This window comes from Plecotus auritus, assembly GCF_963455305.1.
Source record: "Plecotus auritus genome assembly, chromosome: 13".
In the NCBI taxonomy this organism is placed as follows: Eukaryota; Metazoa; Chordata; class Mammalia; order Chiroptera; family Vespertilionidae; genus Plecotus; species Plecotus auritus.
The window spans coordinates 31,436,656-31,455,339 of NC_137779.1; the positions used below are offsets into that span (position 1 = coordinate 31,436,656).

General features: G+C 57.0%; 1 protein-coding gene across 1 annotated transcript; it reads left to right on the forward strand.

Annotated features, from left to right (window-relative positions):
- RAN (RAN, member RAS oncogene family) lies at positions 1-3,935 on the forward strand. Its single transcript, XM_080650069.1, has 7 exons — positions 1-166; positions 736-781; positions 1,126-1,210; positions 1,298-1,423; positions 2,955-3,142; positions 3,292-3,462; positions 3,546-3,935. The coding sequence occupies exons 2-7, from the start codon at positions 746-748 to the stop codon at positions 3,588-3,590; spliced, it is 651 nt and encodes a 216-aa protein (XP_080506195.1). The 5' UTR covers positions 1-166; positions 736-745; the 3' UTR covers positions 3,591-3,935.
- Positions 3,936-18,684: the final 14,749 nt, after the last annotated feature.

The window sequence follows — 18,684 nt, forward strand, 5'->3', positions numbered from 1 at the left end:
GGCGGCGGGCGTGCGCGCGCGCGCCAGGCCACGTGGGAGCGGCGCCGCGCCGTTGCCCCGCCTCCTTCGGCGCGCGCCGGCGTCGGCTGCGTCTCCGGGCATTTGAATCGCGCTTCCGCCATCTTTCCAGCTCTCAGTCAGACGGCCCGGGAGACGGTTCTGGAAGGTATCGGCGGCGGCGGGGCTGGGTCGGGGGCCGGGGACCGGGGACCGAGGACGGGGACCGGGACGGAGGGCGGGTCCGGGACGTCGCGGCGGCGGCCCGGGCGGCGGCCAGGAGCGGGCGGTTACTGCGGGCCCAGGCGGCGGGCGGGCGGGCGGGCGCGGGCTCCTCTCCCTTCCCGGTGGCGGAGGCCGCGGGGCCGGGGTCCCAGCGCGGAGGGCCGGGGAGGACAGCCGGGCGGTGGTCTCACCGGAGGGCCCGGAAGGAGCGGGCAGGGGGACCGAGGCCCGTCCGGCCGGCCGCCCGCGTGACCAGGCGCTTTCCGCGGTCCGGCCTCCGAGCGGCTCCCGGTCGGGCGCGCGGCCAGCCCGGCGCTGAATGAGCGGGCGGGGACCCGCCGCCATTGCGCGCCCTCGTGCCGCCGCCGCCCTGCCCGCCAGCGCGGGGGCCGGGGCGCGGGGCGCCGGCCTTTGTGGGCGCACGTGGGCCCGCCCGCCATGTGCGCCCCGGGTCGGCGCACCCGCCCGCCCGCCCGCGCAGGGCCTGAGCTCTCTTCCTCTCTCGCTTTGCAGTGACATCACCATGGCCGCCCAAGGAGAACCCCAAGTTCAGTTCAAAGTATGTCGTCCCCGGGAGCGGGGCTGGCGGCGCGGGACGCGGGGGGTCCGCAGGGGAGGCGGTCCTGGGGACGCGGGGGGCCCGTCCACGCCGCCTTTGTTAACCGGGTTTCCTCTGGGGCCGCGGGCGGGGGCGGGGACCCTCCAGTGGCCCCCGAAAGCCGGAGCCGGGGGCCGTTTCCCGGCGGTCCTTTGTAGAAAGTGACCCGAAGGGGCCGTTAAAGGGGGGGTTCCTCCTTCCGGGAAGTGGGGTTCCAGAAAGTACAACAGCTCCCTGGTGCTGGGGTCCGGGGCGGGGGGATCTGTGTTTGGGGTGCTTCGTTCCAAGGACGCGTTTCCCGGCAGCTTGTGTTGGTCGGTGACGGGGGGACGGGGAAAACCACCTTCGTGAAACGCCACCTGACGGGCGAATTCGAGAAGAAGTATGTCGGTACGTGGGGCGCGGGGCCGCGGGGTGTGGGGGCCGGGGAGGTGGGCGCCCGCGGGCTCCGGGACTGACCCGCACGCCCTGTTTCAGCCACCCTGGGCGTGGAGGTGCACCCCCTCGTGTTCCACACCAACCGAGGGCCCATCAAGTTCAACGTGTGGGACACGGCCGGCCAGGAGAAGTTCGGGGGGCTGCGAGACGGCTACTACATCCAAGGTAGGGCTGCGAGCGGCCGTGGTCCTCCCCTCCGACCGGCAGCTCCAGGCCAACGGCCGGGAGGGAAGGAGGTTGCCGCCTCGGGGAGCCGCCCGCCTGTGCAGGGGACACGATTTGACACAAGTGTTGGGTGTCGGAGGGCCGCTGCGCCCTGATGAAAAACACGGATTTGCGTGGAGGCTCATGGTTAGCAGATGGGGGTGCAGCGTCAGCGTTTGGAGACCTAGTGTGGGATACCTTGGGGGTCACCAGTGACCGTTAGCCAGTCCGTTAAGGAGAGGCGAGCAGGCGGCCACACACGGTCCGAGGAGCTGGCGTGCTGGTGGCCAGCGTGGAAAGGGACCAGCTGGTTTCTTTTTAACGCCGCTGGATTTTGTAAAAGAAAATTTGCTCCCAAAATGCTCCGTTTACTTTTTTTAATATTTTATTGATTTTTTACAGAGAGGAAGGGAGAGGGACAGAGAGCTAGAAACATCGATGGGAGAGAAACATCCATCAGCTGCCTCCTGCACACCTCCCACTGGGGATGTGCCCGCAACCAAGGTACATGCCCTTGACCGGAATCAAACCCGGGACCCTTGAGTCCACAGGCTGACGCTCCATCCACACCGGTTGGGGCCAAAATGCTCGGTTTAAAAGTGGCAAAGGAAGTGAACGTTCATTGTTGAACCAAACAAAACGATGACCAGAGAAGGCTGACGTCTGGGACTTCACTATGGACGCAGGTGTCGGGAGCCCCTCCGCGCCTTTCACTGTCTGTCCGTGGCGCACTCGGGCCTGTTCTCACGCGATCACGGCTGTATGTGCAGGTCAATAGATAGAGGCTCCGCTGGCTTTTAAAAAACAGGCACAGAACATCCCATGTACTCGGCCACTTACGGGCCTTTTAAAGAATAGTTTTCGAGACCCTCGTAATACAGGGGTGAGTTCTCTGGATGCTGAGGGTCGTGAATCTACTTTGGATACTCGTGGGGTGAGGTGGGAGGATGAACCGTTGCAGGGAGAGAGCTTGGGTATGGCAGGCGGGTCTTCAGTTCCTGACAGCCCTTCCCTGTGACACCTGTGGGACCAGTCACCCATCTCCCCGGTGACAGGAGAGAAGCCGACATGCGCCCATTGGCACTGCACATCTCAGGATGTTGTGGTTTCCTTTCCTCTGTTAAATTTACATTTCATGTCCTTTTTATTTTTAGTGTTTATAACACAGTGGGCTTGTATGTAAGAAAGGCTAAAATGGAATCATTTGGGGGTCCGGAACGGATTACTTGGATTTACATGATTTCTTATGGGAAGAAATGATTGGTTTTCAGATAACCCTCTGGGACAAATGAAGGTTGAGAAACGAGGGCCCACTGCATACACGTACTGTTCAGTACGGCGATCCCTAGAATTGGGGGCCTTGATATTGAGAGACACCTCGCTGACCTGGAGTTTGCCTGAGACCATGAGCTTGAATTCATAGTTCCTATTGTTTCTCATCCGTGTGGAAAACCCCTGGGAGTGTCCTAATCTCTCTGAATCCGTCTTCCAGCCCAGTGTGCCATCATCATGTTTGATGTAACTTCGAGAGTCACTTACAAGAATGTGCCTAACTGGCATCGAGATCTGGTGCGCGTGTGTGAGAACATCCCCATCGTCTTGTGTGGCAACAAAGTGGACATCAAGGACAGGAAGGTGAAGGCAAAGTCCATTGTCTTCCACCGAAAGAAGAACCTTCAGGTGCGTGTCCTAAGCTTACGGACGTAGCCCTTGGATAAGAGTAGTGTGGGTCCGTGTGGACCACTCATAAACGTGTGGACCGAAGAATCTTGTCTTTGGGCTGAGACGTCTCCTAGAATAACCAAAGTCGCGTTTCCTTCTCCTAACAGTACTACGACATCTCTGCCAAAAGCAACTACAACTTCGAGAAGCCCTTCCTCTGGCTTGCCAGAAAGCTCATCGGGGACCCTAACTTGGAGTTCGTCGCCATGCCTGCTCTCGCCCCCCCAGAGGTGGTCATGGACCCCGCGCTGGCAGCACAGTACGAGCACGATCTCGAGGTGAGTGGTCCTTCCCGGCGACGCTGTGAGCTCGCCCGCCTGCTGCTGCGGCTGCAGCGTGACCTGTCCGTCTCTCTGTCCAGGTTGCTCAGACCACCGCGCTCCCCGACGAGGATGACGACCTGTGAGACGGGAGCTGGGGCCCAGCGTCAGAAGTCTAGTTTTATAGGCAGCTGTCCTGTGATGTCAGTGGTGCGCGTGTTTGCCACTTTATTACATAGCTAAGCAGAGCCTGTGCTTGACCCCGGGATGCTGACAGACGGATGGGCTCCGGAGGGAGTGTGGCAGTTAAGATACCTTCACTTTGGACCGCATATTTAGCTGTTCGGGAACACAGTTGTTTCCTTATTGAGTTTCAACGATAAGAATGCTGCAGTCGCATCACAATACTCCGTGGTGAAACCTTGTTTGTTACTGTCATTCCCATTCCTTTTCGTTTAGAATCAGAATAAAGTTGTATTTCAAATATCTAAGCAAGTGAGCTTATCCCTTGTTTAATAAGCATCTGAAAACCACTAGTAGGGAAGATGGTGCTGTTTAGAATGCCTTTATTATTATTGTCACTTAATTTGGAGTCTGTTCGTCTTCCCAGTCTTTATTTTTGTACATTTGGATCATTTCACACAAATGAAATGACAGTACTTACTTGGTAAGTTGTTGAGAGTTGTAAATATTGCCAATGCAGTCAAACTGTCCTCCACGCTGCCTTCTGGCCCGCGCTGTCACCAGGGGAAGCGCTTGCTCAGGACTTGGCGCCGCCAGAGTAAAGGTGGTGCGGACGACAGGCGCTCTGAGGACCATGGATGCTTCCGTTGGATGGCCAAGGCCCCCACGTGGTCGCACAGCTCTTCAGAGCCGGGTGGAGCTGCGAGTGATGGCGGGGCTGTGGACAGCCGCCTCGCTAGCAGGAATGGCAATGACCCCTTCACCTGCCTTTGGCGTCGATGTGGAAGGAGCCAAGTTCCAGGAGGTGTCCATGTGTGCCCACTGCTTTCAAGTTGCTCCCAAGCTTTAAAGATGCCGGAACGAAGGATTTCCATCAGACACGCCGCAGCTTCCATGCTAGCGTGTTGTGAGTGGTGCGAGGATGTGGACGAACAACCAGGCAGTCCGCCGCGGGGAGAAGGAGGTCTTGCTCCCCGGTGACCTTGGTGTGGTTTCCGTGAGACCGAACTGGCTCCGTCCTGCCCGGTGACAGCACACTAGGACTGGGGGTCTCAGTGTAGGAGCTGTTTGCTCATGTGAGTAGGTTCTGCCCTAGTTTTACCAAAGCTCTTCAGCTGTCCGAGGTTTCCTTACACAGTTAGTTACCTTAGGAAAAGGAAGCATCACTTAAATATGCAGAAAAGTAGGATTCGAAGGGTAGAATTGATTAAATTTCACTTAGGATAGAAAACACACGCGTAGGTTCTCTTACACGTCTGAATTGCTGCTGAGCTCGATTCCGTTCAGGACCAGGTGCTTCAGTGAAGGGGGCGTGTGCGCGTGTGTGCAAAGCCGAGTGGTGGGCACTCGAACTTAAAATACCGCTGTGTTTTGAAGCCGTTTGCTGTGGGGTGGGACAGAGTTCACGTCCCTGGGAGGAAATGCTGCTGCGGAGTACATGGCTTCTGCTCGGCTTGGATTCTCTGAGTCTCGGTGTGTGTGAAACGCTGAGGAGCCCAGGTCGGCGTCTTGGGAGCGGATTTCTGTCCGAGATCCACGAGTGGGGATTGGCCTGTTTTCTGCAGGCGTTTGTCACTGTGAACCTGTAACCTGTTAGGAAGACGCAGGGTCACGCCGCCCTGGCAGCATTGGGGGCTTGCTCGTTACTGTGAACCTGTAACCTGTTAGGAAGACGCAGGGTCACGCCCTGGCAGCATTGGGGGCCTGCACCGAAGGCAGGAGTCTTTCCCTTCGCGGAGTATCTCACAATAAAAGAGGTTGAACAGAAGGGGGCGCTGCCGTGCGGTGAGGGTGAACCGCTTTTGAACAGCAGCCTTCTCTGAGCATGGCCAGTGCTGTTTAAAGCCCCGACGGACTGGGTTTTCAACCTCAAAATGCCACGTTTTCAAAAAAGGACCCGTTTCCTGGCTGATGGTGGGTACCTGAAGTGACTCCATTAGAGAGGATTTGTTGTTTCTGCGGTAAAACACCACTGTCAGGAAGTGACACGCTGAGCCAGTGATGGCTGAATCGGTTCGACTTGTGCACGTGGGACCAGCCCGCCTGCCCTCAGGCTGGGTGACCCCTGTGGCCGCAGCAGCAGCAGCAGCAGCAGCAGCAGCCCAGGCCTCTCCCGCACCGGCGACCCTCAGGCTGGAAGCCGTGTCCGGAGGAAACGTTTTCCTCGGCACCAGAGTCCTTGCCGGCCGTGAAGGGCAGAGTCCACAGAAAGGGGGTCTGGCTGCATCCTGGGTCACCGGCACCCCATCACCAGCCTTCGTGTTTCTTCAAGTTCTAAGAGGAAAGTTGACGAAGAGGTGGGAGGAGCCAGCTGGGCCGCGTGGGCTGGGAGCGGGGCTGGGCCGAGGCCTTGGGGCTGAGTTCACCCGAGAAGGAGGTGGGCTCCGCAGCTGACCCGGAGAGCCCCTTTCTCCAGGCCTGGCCCGCCCGGCAGCGCCTCTGCGTTGAGCGCTCACTGGTGCGGCCTGGGCCTGGGCCTGGGCTGCTGTGGACGGCGCTGCCCCTCGGCCCGGTGCAGTGGGTGTGCTGGGCGGTCCCCGCCGAGGTCTCACTGCCGTCTGCTCGCTCCTGTCCCCAGGGCTCGGTTTCCCGTGGGAACGAGGAAGACAGGGATGTGGGGGTGGTTAGGGTGCGGCTGACCCCATGGCGTGGGGAGGAGCAGGCGAGTCTTACACCACCACTCTCACCCGTGTGGTGGTCCAGCTCCTTTCTGTCAGGAGTTGGGGGCGGGGGGTGGTCAGGCCAGCAACGCGCAGGGGCCATTCCCCAGCTCAGGTGGCGCCGAGCGCGCTGCGGGGCTGACGCTTGGGCGCAGCCAGGCGGAGAAGAACCTTGTGTTGCATGTTCTCAGTTCCTGCCTTGGAGAAGCAGCGTGTAGACCACAGCAGGTGCGGGGTCCACGTGACCTGGGCGGTCCGTGCCGTGGGCTCGGCGGTGGCGTCCATCCTGGGAGCCACGCGGCAGAGCTGAGGGGTGGCCGAGGTCCTTGCGAGGAGGGGACACGGGAGCTTAGCGCCGCGGCAGCGACCTGCCTGAGGGCTGGGGAGGGTGGAGGTGGAGAAGGGTTTGAGGCCAGGGGACAAGCGGGCGGAGACCCGGGCCGGGACGCCGGAGAGGGGAGGGTTTCTGGAAGCCCGTGTGCAGACCTGGGCTCAGCACAGCGGGAGCCCCTCGGGGCCAGAGGGTCCCCAGGGAGCCCAGCCGTGGCTGTCATGGCTGTCCTCCACGCTGCGATGTTCCAGAACCATCTCTTCACCGACCCATCGGCAAAGACTCGAAGCAGCATCCGCTGTGCTTGCCGGCCACCACCTTCCCTTCAGAGCCACAGGCCTCAGCCACCTTCACGCGGGTTCACGTGACGAGTGAGACTGGCTTTACCGCGTGCAGTGCCCGTGTCGGTGGAATGATTCCCCCCATCGAGCTGTTCAGCAGCTCACCACCTCGGTCATTGTTTCGCGCGCACCAAGAGCATGTAAAGTTATTCTGTGGTCACCGAGTCCCACCAGCCAGGGGGACGTTTTACCATCAAACAAGGAAAAGCAGGGACCTGAAATGGAAACATGGGGTGAGCCCCTCAAACAGCCCAGCTTGGCCCTGGCTAGTTTTTCTCAGTGGTTAGGGCGTCAGCCCACAGACTGAAGGGTCAAGGGCACGTGCCTCAGTTGCAGGTTCGATCCCCAGCCCTGCTCGGGCTGTGTGAGGGAGGCAGCTAAGAGATGTGTCCCTCTCACGTCCATGTTTCTCTCTCCCACTCTGTCCCTCTCTTCCTCTCAAAAAAAAAAAAAAATCAATGGAAGAATATCTTCCGGTGAGGATTTTAAAACAATATTCCAGCCTGGCCAGCATGGCTCAGTGGTTGAGCATCAGCCTATGACCCAGGAGGTCACGGTCCCAGTAGGGGCATGCAGGAGGCAGGGCGATGGATGATTCTCATCATTGATGTTTCTCTTCCTCTGAAATCAATAAAAATGTACCAATAATGAAAAACACTCCAGCTGCTCCCTGGAGCGTGTCCAGGCTGTGGCCCACAGGTGGAGGCCAGCAGACCCCCAAGTTGTGATGGGCTTGGGGTTCAAGGAGCAGAAGCGACTGCAGCGTGCAGGCCAGAGTCCCGGGTGGGGAGCCCTTGGGGACAGCGCCGTGATCTCCATCTGGTCCTGGGACCTGCGTCTGGGGAACCATCAGAGCCAAGGAGCCCCTCGGGAGGCTTAGATCTGTGCGCACCCAGGCTGGGCCCGCTGCTGCCACAGCAGAAGGAGCGGTCCTGGTCTGTGGGCGTTGAGGAAGGGACTCCACAGGGCTGCTGCCTCAAACGCCACCGCAGAATTGGGCTGAGACCTAAAAGCGGCTCCAATCTCAACTAAAAGCTTAAAATCAAGACCTGAGGGGATCAGACCGTTTCCAGATGATTGAACGCACCCAGGGCAGAGCCGGAGAAGAAGCGGAGGGCACAGGGGAGCCAGTGCCAATCACGTACGGTTGGTGATGCTCTGCGGCCAATAGAAAAGGACCAGCATGCAGACAGGCAGGACAACAGCAGCCCATAATAATGTTCCTGTGAATCTACCAAAACCAACCCAGAAAACAGCACAGTCGTTATTAGAAACGCACATTAAAGCACTAAGTTTCTTTTTGTTTGTTTTTTAAATATATTTTTATTGATTTCAGAGAGAAAGGGAGGGGGTGAGAGAGAGAGAAACATCAATGATGAGAATCATGGATTGGCTGCCTCCTGTACGCCCCACTCTGGGCATCGAGCCCACAACCTGGGCATGTGCCCTTGACGAGAATTGAACCCAGGACCCTTGAGTCCGCAGGCCGATGATCTATCCACTGAGCCACACCAGCCAGGCTAACAGTTTTTATTATTTTTTTAATATATTTTGTTTTTTTACAGAGAGGAAGGGAGAGGGATAGAGAGTTAGAAACATCAATGAGAGAGAAACATGGATCAGCTGCCTCCTGCACACCTTCTATTGGGGATGTGCCCACAACCAAGGTACATGCCCTTGACCGGAATCGAACCCAGGACCCTTGAGTCCGCAGGCCGACGCTCTATCCACTGAGCCAAACTGGTTGGGCAACAGTTTGTTTTTTAAATATATATTTTTTATTGGTTTCAGAGAGGGAGAGAAAGATAGAAACACCAATGATGAGCCCCAACCGGTTTGACTCAGTGGATAGAGCGTCAGCCTGCGGACTGAAAGGTCCCAGGTTCGATTCCGGCCAAGGGCATGTACCTTGGTTGTGGGCACATCCCCAGTGGGGGGCGTGCAGGAGGCAGCTGATCGATGTTTCTCTCTCATCGATGTTTCTAACTCTCTATCCCTCTCCCTTCCTCTCTGTAAAAAGTCAATAAAATATATTTAAAAAAAAGAAAAGAAACGCCAATGATGAGAGAATCATGGATCGGCTGCCTCCTGCACGCCCCCTACTGGGCATCGAGCCCACACCCCGGGCCTGTGCCCGGACCGGGAACCCAGCCGTGACCTGGCTCATAGATGGATGCACAACCACTGACACACACTCTGGGCCAGGATCCTGTCCTGGGGGCGCTGTCAGGCGTGATTCCAAGTCCCTGCTGTTCCCTGAGGTGGACCCTTCGTGGTGCCGGGACCCCACCCGCCCTGTTCTCTGCCTCAGCGCCCTAACACGGGGATGATTCCCCCACGAGCCACACGGGGGCGCTCACGCTCCATGCCGGTGGCCACAGGCTTGCTGGTTGGAAACCTGCAAACGCTCCCGGTGACCACCCCTCCAGGTCACCTCCAAAAGGGCTCACACACCTGAAGTTATCCCTTGAGTCATAGACGCCTGTTCCGTCTTTAAAAAATAGGTTTTTATGGGCTTCAGAGAGGAAGGGAGAGGGAGAGATAGAAACATCCATGATAAGAGAGAATCGCGGATCGGCTGCCTCCTGCACGCCCCGCGCTGGGGATCGAGCCCGCAACCCGGGCCTGCGCCCTGACGCAATCGAACCCTGACCTCCTGGTTCATGGGCCGACGCTCTACCCACTGAGCCGCACCGGCCGGGCTAGAGCACGTCCGCATCTGACCGACGCCGCCTTGCCCAGCGCGAGCACAGGTCACGTGGGCCACGGGCACCGAGTTGGCGCCGGGATCCCCACACGAGGGCAGCAGAGCGGAGGGTGGCAACTGCGGCCTGGCAGGGGTTGCCATGGCATTCTGACACCCGTTTCCAGAGAGCCCGGGGGAGAAGTGGAACCTCACAGACAGCCATTTGGGGCGGCGGCACCGTGGGAGGGGGCCGGCCTCCACCGTGGGGTCCCCCGGGCTGCCCTGTGCGGCGTGGAAATTAGCTCGCGTCCTGCCATCAGCTCGGAGCGAGCAGGGGCGCCTTCCCCGCCGGAGGGTTGGGGTGGCTGTGGGGGTCAGCGGGCCACCCCCACCGCGGGGGGCTGGGGTCTCAGCCCGTCTCCAGGGCACTGGCTGGGGGTTCCCGGCTCGGGGGACCCTCCCGTCCCCTCCACACGGGGAGAGGATCTGACGGCGAGAGACCCCGAGGAGAAAGAGGCAGGCTTGAGGGGCAAGGACCAACTGGCACCAACCAACCTCGGTTGCCAAGGGAACCATCGGAGCCCGGGCACCAGTCACAGGCCCCTTGACGACGGGGACGTGTCTGTGTGCGAGCATCGCAAGGCGACTGTGCGGTGGGCACAGCACGGGGCCTGCCGGGCGTGTTTATTTTTATTTATTATTTATTATTTATTTATTTATTATTTATTTAAATAGATTTTACAGAGAGGAAGGGAGAGGGAGAGAGAGTTAGAAACACCGATCAGCTGCCTCCTGCACGCCCCCCACTGGGGATGTGCCCGCAACCAAGGTACATGCCCTTGACTGGAATTGAACCCGGGACCCTTCCGTCCGCAGGCCGATCCTCTACCCACTGAGCCACACTGGTTTTGGCTATTTTTATTTATTTATTTAAATAGATTTTACAGAGAGGAAGGGAGAGGGAGAGAGAGTTAGAAACACCGATCAGCTGCCTCACGCACGCCCCCTACTGGATATGTGCCCACAACCCAGGTACATGCCCTTGACCGGAATCGAACCCGGGACCCCTCAGTCCGCAGGCCGAGGCTCTACCCACTGAGTCACACTGGCCAGGGTTTAATTACCGTTGATGTGCGATACTAGAGTCGGTTCAGGCGTCAGGCACAGCGAGCAGACCCTTGTGTGACGCACTTCCAGTCCCCGCCCGGCGGCTGCGTAGGCAGCTATGACGACGTGACGGACCGCGTTCCCTGGCCCGCACTCGCCGTCCGGGCCTGTGTTGGTACCTGGGCCCGTGTATGGCGTCAGCTGTCTGTCCAGATTGAAGCCACGGAGCATGTCAGGAGGTCAACAAGGAGGGGGCTTGTCTGGAGGGCCCGGCGTCGTGGGGGCCCCACGGCGGGGCTGTGGCATGTGACAAGGCGCCCCGGGAGGTCCCCTCTCCCGCCAGGAGGGAGGCCCGTGCGCCGGGGCCCTTGGGAGGGAGCCTGGCCATGACCTCCTTGGAATGCGGGCCCTCCCTCCGGGGCCGTCCCTGCCAACGTGTGTTTGACGGCCAAACGGTGACCAGGCCCGGCTGCTTGGCCCGCGGGTTGGATTCACAAGTCGAAGGAGGCGCGGCCAAGGGCGGGGCTGCTTGGCTGGGAGCCAGGTCTGCGCGCTGGTGGCCGGCCAGTCAGGGGCCTGGGGCGCGGGCCGCCGACCCACTGGCTTCATGTATCCCATTGACGTCAGAGAGGAAGGGAGAGCGGGGGAGAGAGACATCCATGATGAGAGAGAATCACGGATCGGCAGCCTCCTGCACGCCCCCTACTGGGAATCGAACCCGGGACCCTTCAGTGTGCAGGCCGACGCTCCCAGCCGTGGGCAAACTACGGCCCGCGGGCCGGATCCGGCCCGTTCGGCTGTTCTATCCGGCCCGCGGAGCCGAAAGAGCGGAGGGTTCTCTTGCTCTCCCCTCCGCTCCTTTACTTTGAATTTATATCAGTTCACACAAACACTCCATCCATGCTTTTGTTCCGGCCCTCCGGTCCAGTTTAAGAACCCATGGCGGCCCTCGAGTCAAAAAGTTTGCCCATCCCTGCTCTATCCACTGAGCCACACCCGCCAGGGCTCCTCACGGATGCTTCTATCTCTCCCTCTCCCTTCCTCTCTGAAATCAATGAAAATACATTTTAAAATAAATAAATGAATAGAAAGATAACCCACCCCCCGTGCAAGGACGCGGGCTGGGTCAGACGCCGGGTTTCCCCACGGGGAGGAGATTTGGGGGGAAAGCCGGAGGGCGGGGGTGGGAATAACTTGGCCGAGACGGGAGCCGTTCCCAGCATTCATGTAGCCCTAATTGCAGGAAAATACAAATAAAAAAACGAGGGCCGGAGGGATGCCAGGAGCGGGCTGGGCGGAGGCCGTTTTGGCAAAGCACCTGCTCTGTCCTCACTGCAGGGAGATACGGGGAGCTGCCTCCCACCGCTCCCCACGTCTCCGGCGTCTCCAGAAACGCAGGCAGGCAGGAGGCGGGAGGGAGCCCCGTTAGCCCAGGGCGGGGGCCAAGCGGCCTGCTAATTGCTCCCATTATAAATCCACTTGACGCTCAGCTCAGCGCCGGGAGGGAGTGGGAAATTACCCAGAACGCTCCACGGAGAAACGGCCCCTTTCCGAGCTGAGTTCTGTTCTCCGAGTTGGAGAAGGACCGAGTGATGTCAGGCAACGCCATTCTCCACCTCAGGGAGACGGGGAGCGGGGGGCTGCACGCCCCAAGACCCTCTGCTGGTTTGTGGTCGGCCAGCCCGGCCGGCGTGGCTCAGGGGTTGAGCATCAACCTAGGAATCAGGAGGTCAGGGTTCGATTCCCGGTCAGGGCGCAGGCCCGGGTTGTGGGCTCGATCCCCAGTGGGGGGTGTGCAGGAGGCAGCCGGTCAGTGATTCTCTCTCATCATGGATGTTTCTCTTTCTCTCTCCCTCTCCCTTCCTCTCTGAAATCAATATGTATGTGTATCTATTTTTTAAAAAATATATATTTTATTGATTTTTTACAGAGAGGAAGGGAGAGGGATAGAGAGTTAGAAACATCGATGAGAGAGAAACATCGATCAGCGGCCTCCTGCACACCCCCTACTGGGGATGTGCCTGCAACCAAGGTACATGCCCTTGACAGGAATCGAACCCGGGACCCTTGAGTCCGCAGGCCTACGCTCTATCCACGGAGCCACACTGGTCAGGGCCATACGTATGTGTATCTAGATATGAAATGTGGGGAGACGTACCTGAGGCATGTCCGTGGCCCTGCCCAGTGAGGTGACAGTGGCTCTAACAAAAATGATGTCATCAGAGACTGAAGGGTCCTGGGTTCGATTCCAGTAAAGGGCACATGCCTGGGTTTTGGGCTCGATCCCCAGTAGGGGGCGTGCAGGAGGCAGCTGATCGATGTTTCTCTCTCATCGATGTTTCTAGCTCTCTGTCCCTCTCCCTTCCTCTCTGTAAAATATCAATAAAATATATTTAAAAATATATATATATATATTTCAGCCCTAACCGGTGTGGCTCAGTGGATAGAGCCTTGGCCTGCGGACTGAAGGGTCCCGGGTTCGATTCTGGTCAAGGGCATGTACCTTGGATGTGGGCACATCCCCAGTAGGGGGCGTGCAGGAGGCAGCGGATCGATGTTTCTAACTCTCTCTCCCTCTCCCTTTCTCTCTGCAAAAAATCAATAAAATATATTAAAATATATATATATTTCAAAAAAAAAAAAACATCTGCAATCCAGGTGCCTGCCCCGGACCGGGACTCGAGCTCATGACCCTTGGGTGCATGGGAGAGCCTCTAACCACTGAGCCGCACTGGCCGGGGCGCCTGGACTTGCTTCTGACCGGTGGTGGGTCCCAGCGCGTGCCAGCCAGGCGGCAGCCGCCGGAGTTTGTGGTTTTCCCAAACTCAGAGGCGTTCCTTTCCAAAGACAGACGCCGCGCCGGGGCCGCGCCGGTTCCCCCCCCCCAAAACCAGCAGTTACTCCTCGGAGGGCCTCACCGCTAAATATAGCCGTAAGTAGAGGTCGGAGCTTCGGGATCGTGCGGCGTCCTCTCATCTGCTATTTTAAAGTTTCCCAAACCGGGAACGAATAATAGCCTTTGTTTTCTGCTTCTGAGCAAAAGTGCCGGGTGCGCGGGGTGGGTGTGGTTTGGGAGGAGAGAGGTTTCTTTGCCGTGGATCTGACTCACATCCCAGACCGTCCGGAGGGGTATGCTGCCTCTTTCTGGGAAAACCAACGGGGAGTGGAGAATCGGGGCTATGACACCAGGGCAACCAGCCCGTGTCCCAAGGGGGGATCCCCAAGACGTGAGCTCAGGAATGTGGTCCGAGGTCCTGGGTCCGGCCGTGCCTGCAGCCGGCACACGGCCAGCTTCGGTGTCAAATTTATTTATTTTTATTTTTTTTAAATATATATATATATTTTTTTAAAATATATTTTATTGATATTTTACAGAAAGGAAGGGAGAGTGATAGAGAGTTAGAAACATCGATGAGAGAGAAACATCCATCAGCTGCCTCCTGCACACCTCCCACTGGGGATGTGCCCGCAACCAAGGTACATGCCCTTGACCGGAATCGAACCCGGGGGGACCCTTCAGTCCGCAGGCCGGCCGACGCTCCAGCCACTGAGCCACCCCCACGAGGCCTCTCCTCGCTCTTCATCTCAGCCTCGCCAAGGACCCAAACCGTCCGCCGCCTGCAGGCAGCTCCATCCTGGGTGCCGACGGCGCAAAGGTTACTGCGCATCTTCCTGTGTTAGTTTTTTTTGTTGTTTTTTTAAGGAGATTATTTGCATTCTTTTTTCTTTTATTTATTTTAATATATTTTTTATTGATTTCTTACAGAGAGGAAGGAAGAGGGATAGAGAGCTAGAAACATTGATGAGAGAGAAACATCGATCAGCTGCCTCCTGCACACCTCCCACTGGGGATGTGCCCGCAACCAAGGTACATGCCCTTGACCGGAATCGAACCTGGGACCCTTCAGTCCGCAGGCCGACGCTCTATCCACTGAGCCACACCGGTTTTGGCTTCCTGTGTTACTTAGTGTTGAGCTCAGGTAACCTGGCAACCCCCCGACCCCCCGACCCCCCGACCCCCCGACCCCGCCCCGGCCCCCAATCCAGCAGGAACTCTCCTCGGCGTGGCCCCAGCATCACGGGTTTGGCAAGAAATTGTATAATCGTCTCAGCTCCAGCGTCCTGGGCACGCACCTCCCTGCGGGCACGCGTCCTTGGGTAGGCCACCCCTCGGAGCTCCCGCCAAGGGCTCACACCCAGCGGCCTCTCCCTTGGGTGAGATAAACACCCGCCCTTCCACGCGATAAACACTCGCGCGCAGGCCGATCGATGCCACTTCCTTATGCCGCAGGAACTCACACGATTCAATTCGCCAGGCGCCCCGGACTGGTCTCTGGCAAAGCCCAGTGTGAGCGGTGCTACGTCTCCTCCTGGGAGCCAGCCCCGCACGCTGGCCGGCCGGCCGGCGAGGTCCGTGCCTTAGCGCTGCGGCCAGGCCCACGAGAGGGGCCTGTTGGCCAAGGGCTCAGGCAGGGCGGGAACAGGAAGTGAGTTTTTGAAAAAGAGATGGAAGAAAGAGCCATTCTTGGGCCTGGCCGGGGAGCTCAGCTGGTGAGAGCCTCGTTCCCGATCGCCAAGGCGGCGGGCGGGTGCGATCCCTAGTCGGGGCGCATACAAGACCCAACCAATGAACGCGTCAGTAAGTGGGACAGCAAACCTCCCTCCCTCCCTCCTTTTCTCCCTCCCTCCCTCCTTCCCTTTCTCCCTCCCTCCCTCTCTCCTTCCCTCCCTCCTTCCTTCCCTCCTTCCCTCCCTCCCTTCCTCCTTCCCTCCTCCCTCCCTCCTTTTCTCCCTCCCTCCCTCCTTCCCTCCCTCCTTCCCTCCCTCCCTCCTTCCTTCCCTCCTTCCCTCCCTCCCTTCCTCCTTCCCTCCTCCCTCCCTCCTTTTCTCCCTCCCTCCCTCCTCCCTCCCTCCCTCATTCCTCCTCCCTCCTTCCCTCCCTCCTTCCCCCCTCCTCCTCCCTTTCTCCCTCCTTTCCTCCCTCCCTCCTTCCCTCCCTCCTCTTCCTCTCTCCCTCCCTCCCTCCTTCCTCTCTCTAAACAATAAAAAGTAAATAAAATATTTGTTTAAAACAAGAAGGAAACATTGTCTTGAGAGGAAGATGCTATGAGTCTGGGAAACGTTCCAAAGTCTTTGAACTTTCCCACGTGAAATTGCTATAAAAACTTAGTCCTGCTCAGCGGGCGTGGCTCCGGGCTTGAGCGTCCACCTAGGAACCAGGAGGTCAGAGTTCGATTCCCGGTCAAGGGCCCAGGCCCGGGTTTCGGGCTCCATCCCCAGTGTGGGGCGTGCAGGAGGCAGCCGACCAGGGATTCTCTCTCAGCACTGATGTTTCTCTCTCTCCCTCTGCCTTCCTCTCTGAAACCAGTACAAAATATATATATATATATATTTAAAAACAAACAAACAAATAAAGGGGGCAGGAAGGGGCAGGGGCACAGCCGGCCGGAGTTAAAATACTCCGAGTGGCAGGGGAAGCAGGGAGAAAAGATGATCGTGTGGGGAAGTTGTGTGAGATCATAACAGGAAAGGGGCGTATTCGTCACCATTCTCTTCGGTGAGTAATTCTATCACCGAAGATGTCTAAGCGGAGATACTGTTGAGATGCCGTCATTTCTGCAACCATTTACCCGCTCAGAACTCTTGAGGGCCAGTGATGCCTTAGCCAAGTCTATTTCTTCCCTTCCGTGTGTTTGGAGATTACCGTTTCTTTTTTCTTTTTTTTTTTTTTAATATATATATATTTTATTGGTATTTTACAGAGAGGAAGGGAGAGGGATAGAGAGCTAGAAACATCGATGAGAGAGAAACATCGATCAGCTGCCTCCTGCACACCTCCCACTGGGGATGTGCCCGCAAACAAGGTACATGCCCTTGACTGGAATCGAACCCGGGACCCTTCAGTCCGCAGGCCGACGCTCTATCCACTGAGCCAAACCGGTTTCGGCTGGAGATTACCGTTTCTCTTTCTTTTCTAGTTTCTTGCCATGGACCTTCACATGATGGATTTGGCACCTTCTTTTATTTTTTTTTAAATATATTTTATTGATTTTTTACAGAGAGGAAGGGAGAGGGATAGAGAGTCAGAAACATCGATGAGAGGGAAGTGTCGATCAGCTGCCTCCTGCACACCCCCCTACTGGGGATGTGGCACCTTCTTTTCGTAGAAGCAGTCGGTGCTATGAATTGTCCTCTACGCCCTGCATTAGCTGCATCCCACCCATTTTGATATGTTGTATGTTCATGGTCACTCAGTGCCGAATATTTCCCAGTTTCCTTTGAGTGTGGGTCATTTGGGAATCTGCGGTTTGATTGGGTATCTATTAGTTTTCTGTTAATGATTTCTAGTTCAATTTCATTCTGTTCAGTGAGTTTGCGTCTTTGAACGGGTTAAGACCTGTCTCATGGACGAGGACACGGTCCATCAAGGCGCATGTCCCGCGGGCATTTATTTGTCTATGTGCTGTTGTTGGGTGGAGTGTCCCGTAAGTGACAATTAGATCCAGATGGTCGATCATGTTGGTTTCTTCTAAATCCCGTGCTAATGATCCGTCTCCTCGTTCCGGCTGTGATTGAGAAAGGAGAGTGGAAGCCTCCACGTCTGTCTGTGGTTTTGTCTATTTCTCCTTTGAATTCCATCCGTTTTTTGTTTGTTTGTTTGTTTGTTTTGTTTTAATATTTTATTGATATTTTACAGAGAGGAAGGGAGAGGGATAGAGAGTTAGAAACATCGATGAGAAAGAAACATCGATCAGCTGCCTCCTGCACACCTCCCACTGGGAATGTGCCTGCAACCAAGGTACGTGCCCTTGACCGGAATCGAACCCGGGACCCTTCAGTCCGCAGGCCGACGCTCTATCCACTGAGCCACACCGGTTTCGGCCATCCGTTTTTTTCTCCAAGTGTGGTTTTTTTAAAAATATTTTCCTTCCTTGCCATCTTTTTAAAAAATACATGTTTTTATCGACTTCAGAGTGGAAGGGGGAGAGATAGAGAGAGATAGAGATAGAGATAGAGATAGAGAGAGAGAGAGAGAGAGAGAGAGAGAGAGAGAGAAACATCCATGATGAGAGAGAATCACGGATCGGCTGCCTCCTGCACGCCCCCTATTGGGGATCGAGCCCACAGCCCGGTCCTGTGCCCTTGACCGGGAATCGAACCCTGACCTCCTGGTTCCTAGGTCAACGCTCAACCCCTGAGCCTCACCGGCCCGGGGCAGGCTGCACATGTTTATTTCAGGCGTGTTCCTTGTAGACAGTTGGGTCTTTCTATTTATGTCCAACTCGGTGTCTTACTGCGTGTGTTTGGATCATCAGAGTCAGCGCGGTGACGGGTACGATTGGAACGAAATCAGCGTTCTTGCCATTTCTTCTGTTTGCTCCATCTGTGTTTTGTGCTCTTTCGCCTTCTTTTTTTTTTTTTTTCTGCTTTTGGATTATTTTAGGATTTGTCATGGTTCCATCTTGTCTTATTATTAGCGTAGTCTCTATCTCTCGGTGAAGGCTTTGCCAGGGTCGTCCTGAGGGGGTGCCAAGGGGATGTCTCTAACCGATCACGCTCTGCCTTCCAATCAGATGAGAGCACGTCAGGGCAGGGCGAACCCCCAGCTGTCTCCTCCGCTCCCCCTCCCAGCTTTTGTGACATTTTCAGACAGTTTATTTTTTTTAATATTTTTTATTGACCTTTAGAGAGAGAGCAAGGGAGAGGGAGAGAGAGAGAAACATCCATGATGAGAGAGAATCATGGATCGGCTGCCTCCTGCACGCCCCCTACTGGGGATCGAGCCCGCAACCTGGGCATGTGCCCTGACCGGGAATCGAACCCTGACCTCCTGGTTCCTAGGTCAACGCTCAACCACTGAGCCACCCTGGCCAGGCTTTATAGTTTATTTTTACAAACATATGCTATCTACCCACAGTGCCTCCTACCCTT

What these genes read in the sequence shown, in the direction of transcription:
- RAN (XM_080650069.1), top strand. Translation starts at nt 746, where the DNA reads ATGGCCGCCCAAGGAGAACCCCAAGTTCAGTTCAAA. An exon ending in ATTCGAGAAGAAGTATGTCG is followed by an intron (nt 1,211 to 1,297) that starts GTACGTGGGGCG and finishes GCCCTGTTTCAG; the next exon opens with CCACCCTGGGCGTGGAGGTG. An exon ending in AGACGGCTACTACATCCAAG is followed by an intron (nt 1,424 to 2,954) that starts GTAGGGCTGCGA and finishes TCCGTCTTCCAG; the next exon opens with CCCAGTGTGCCATCATCATG.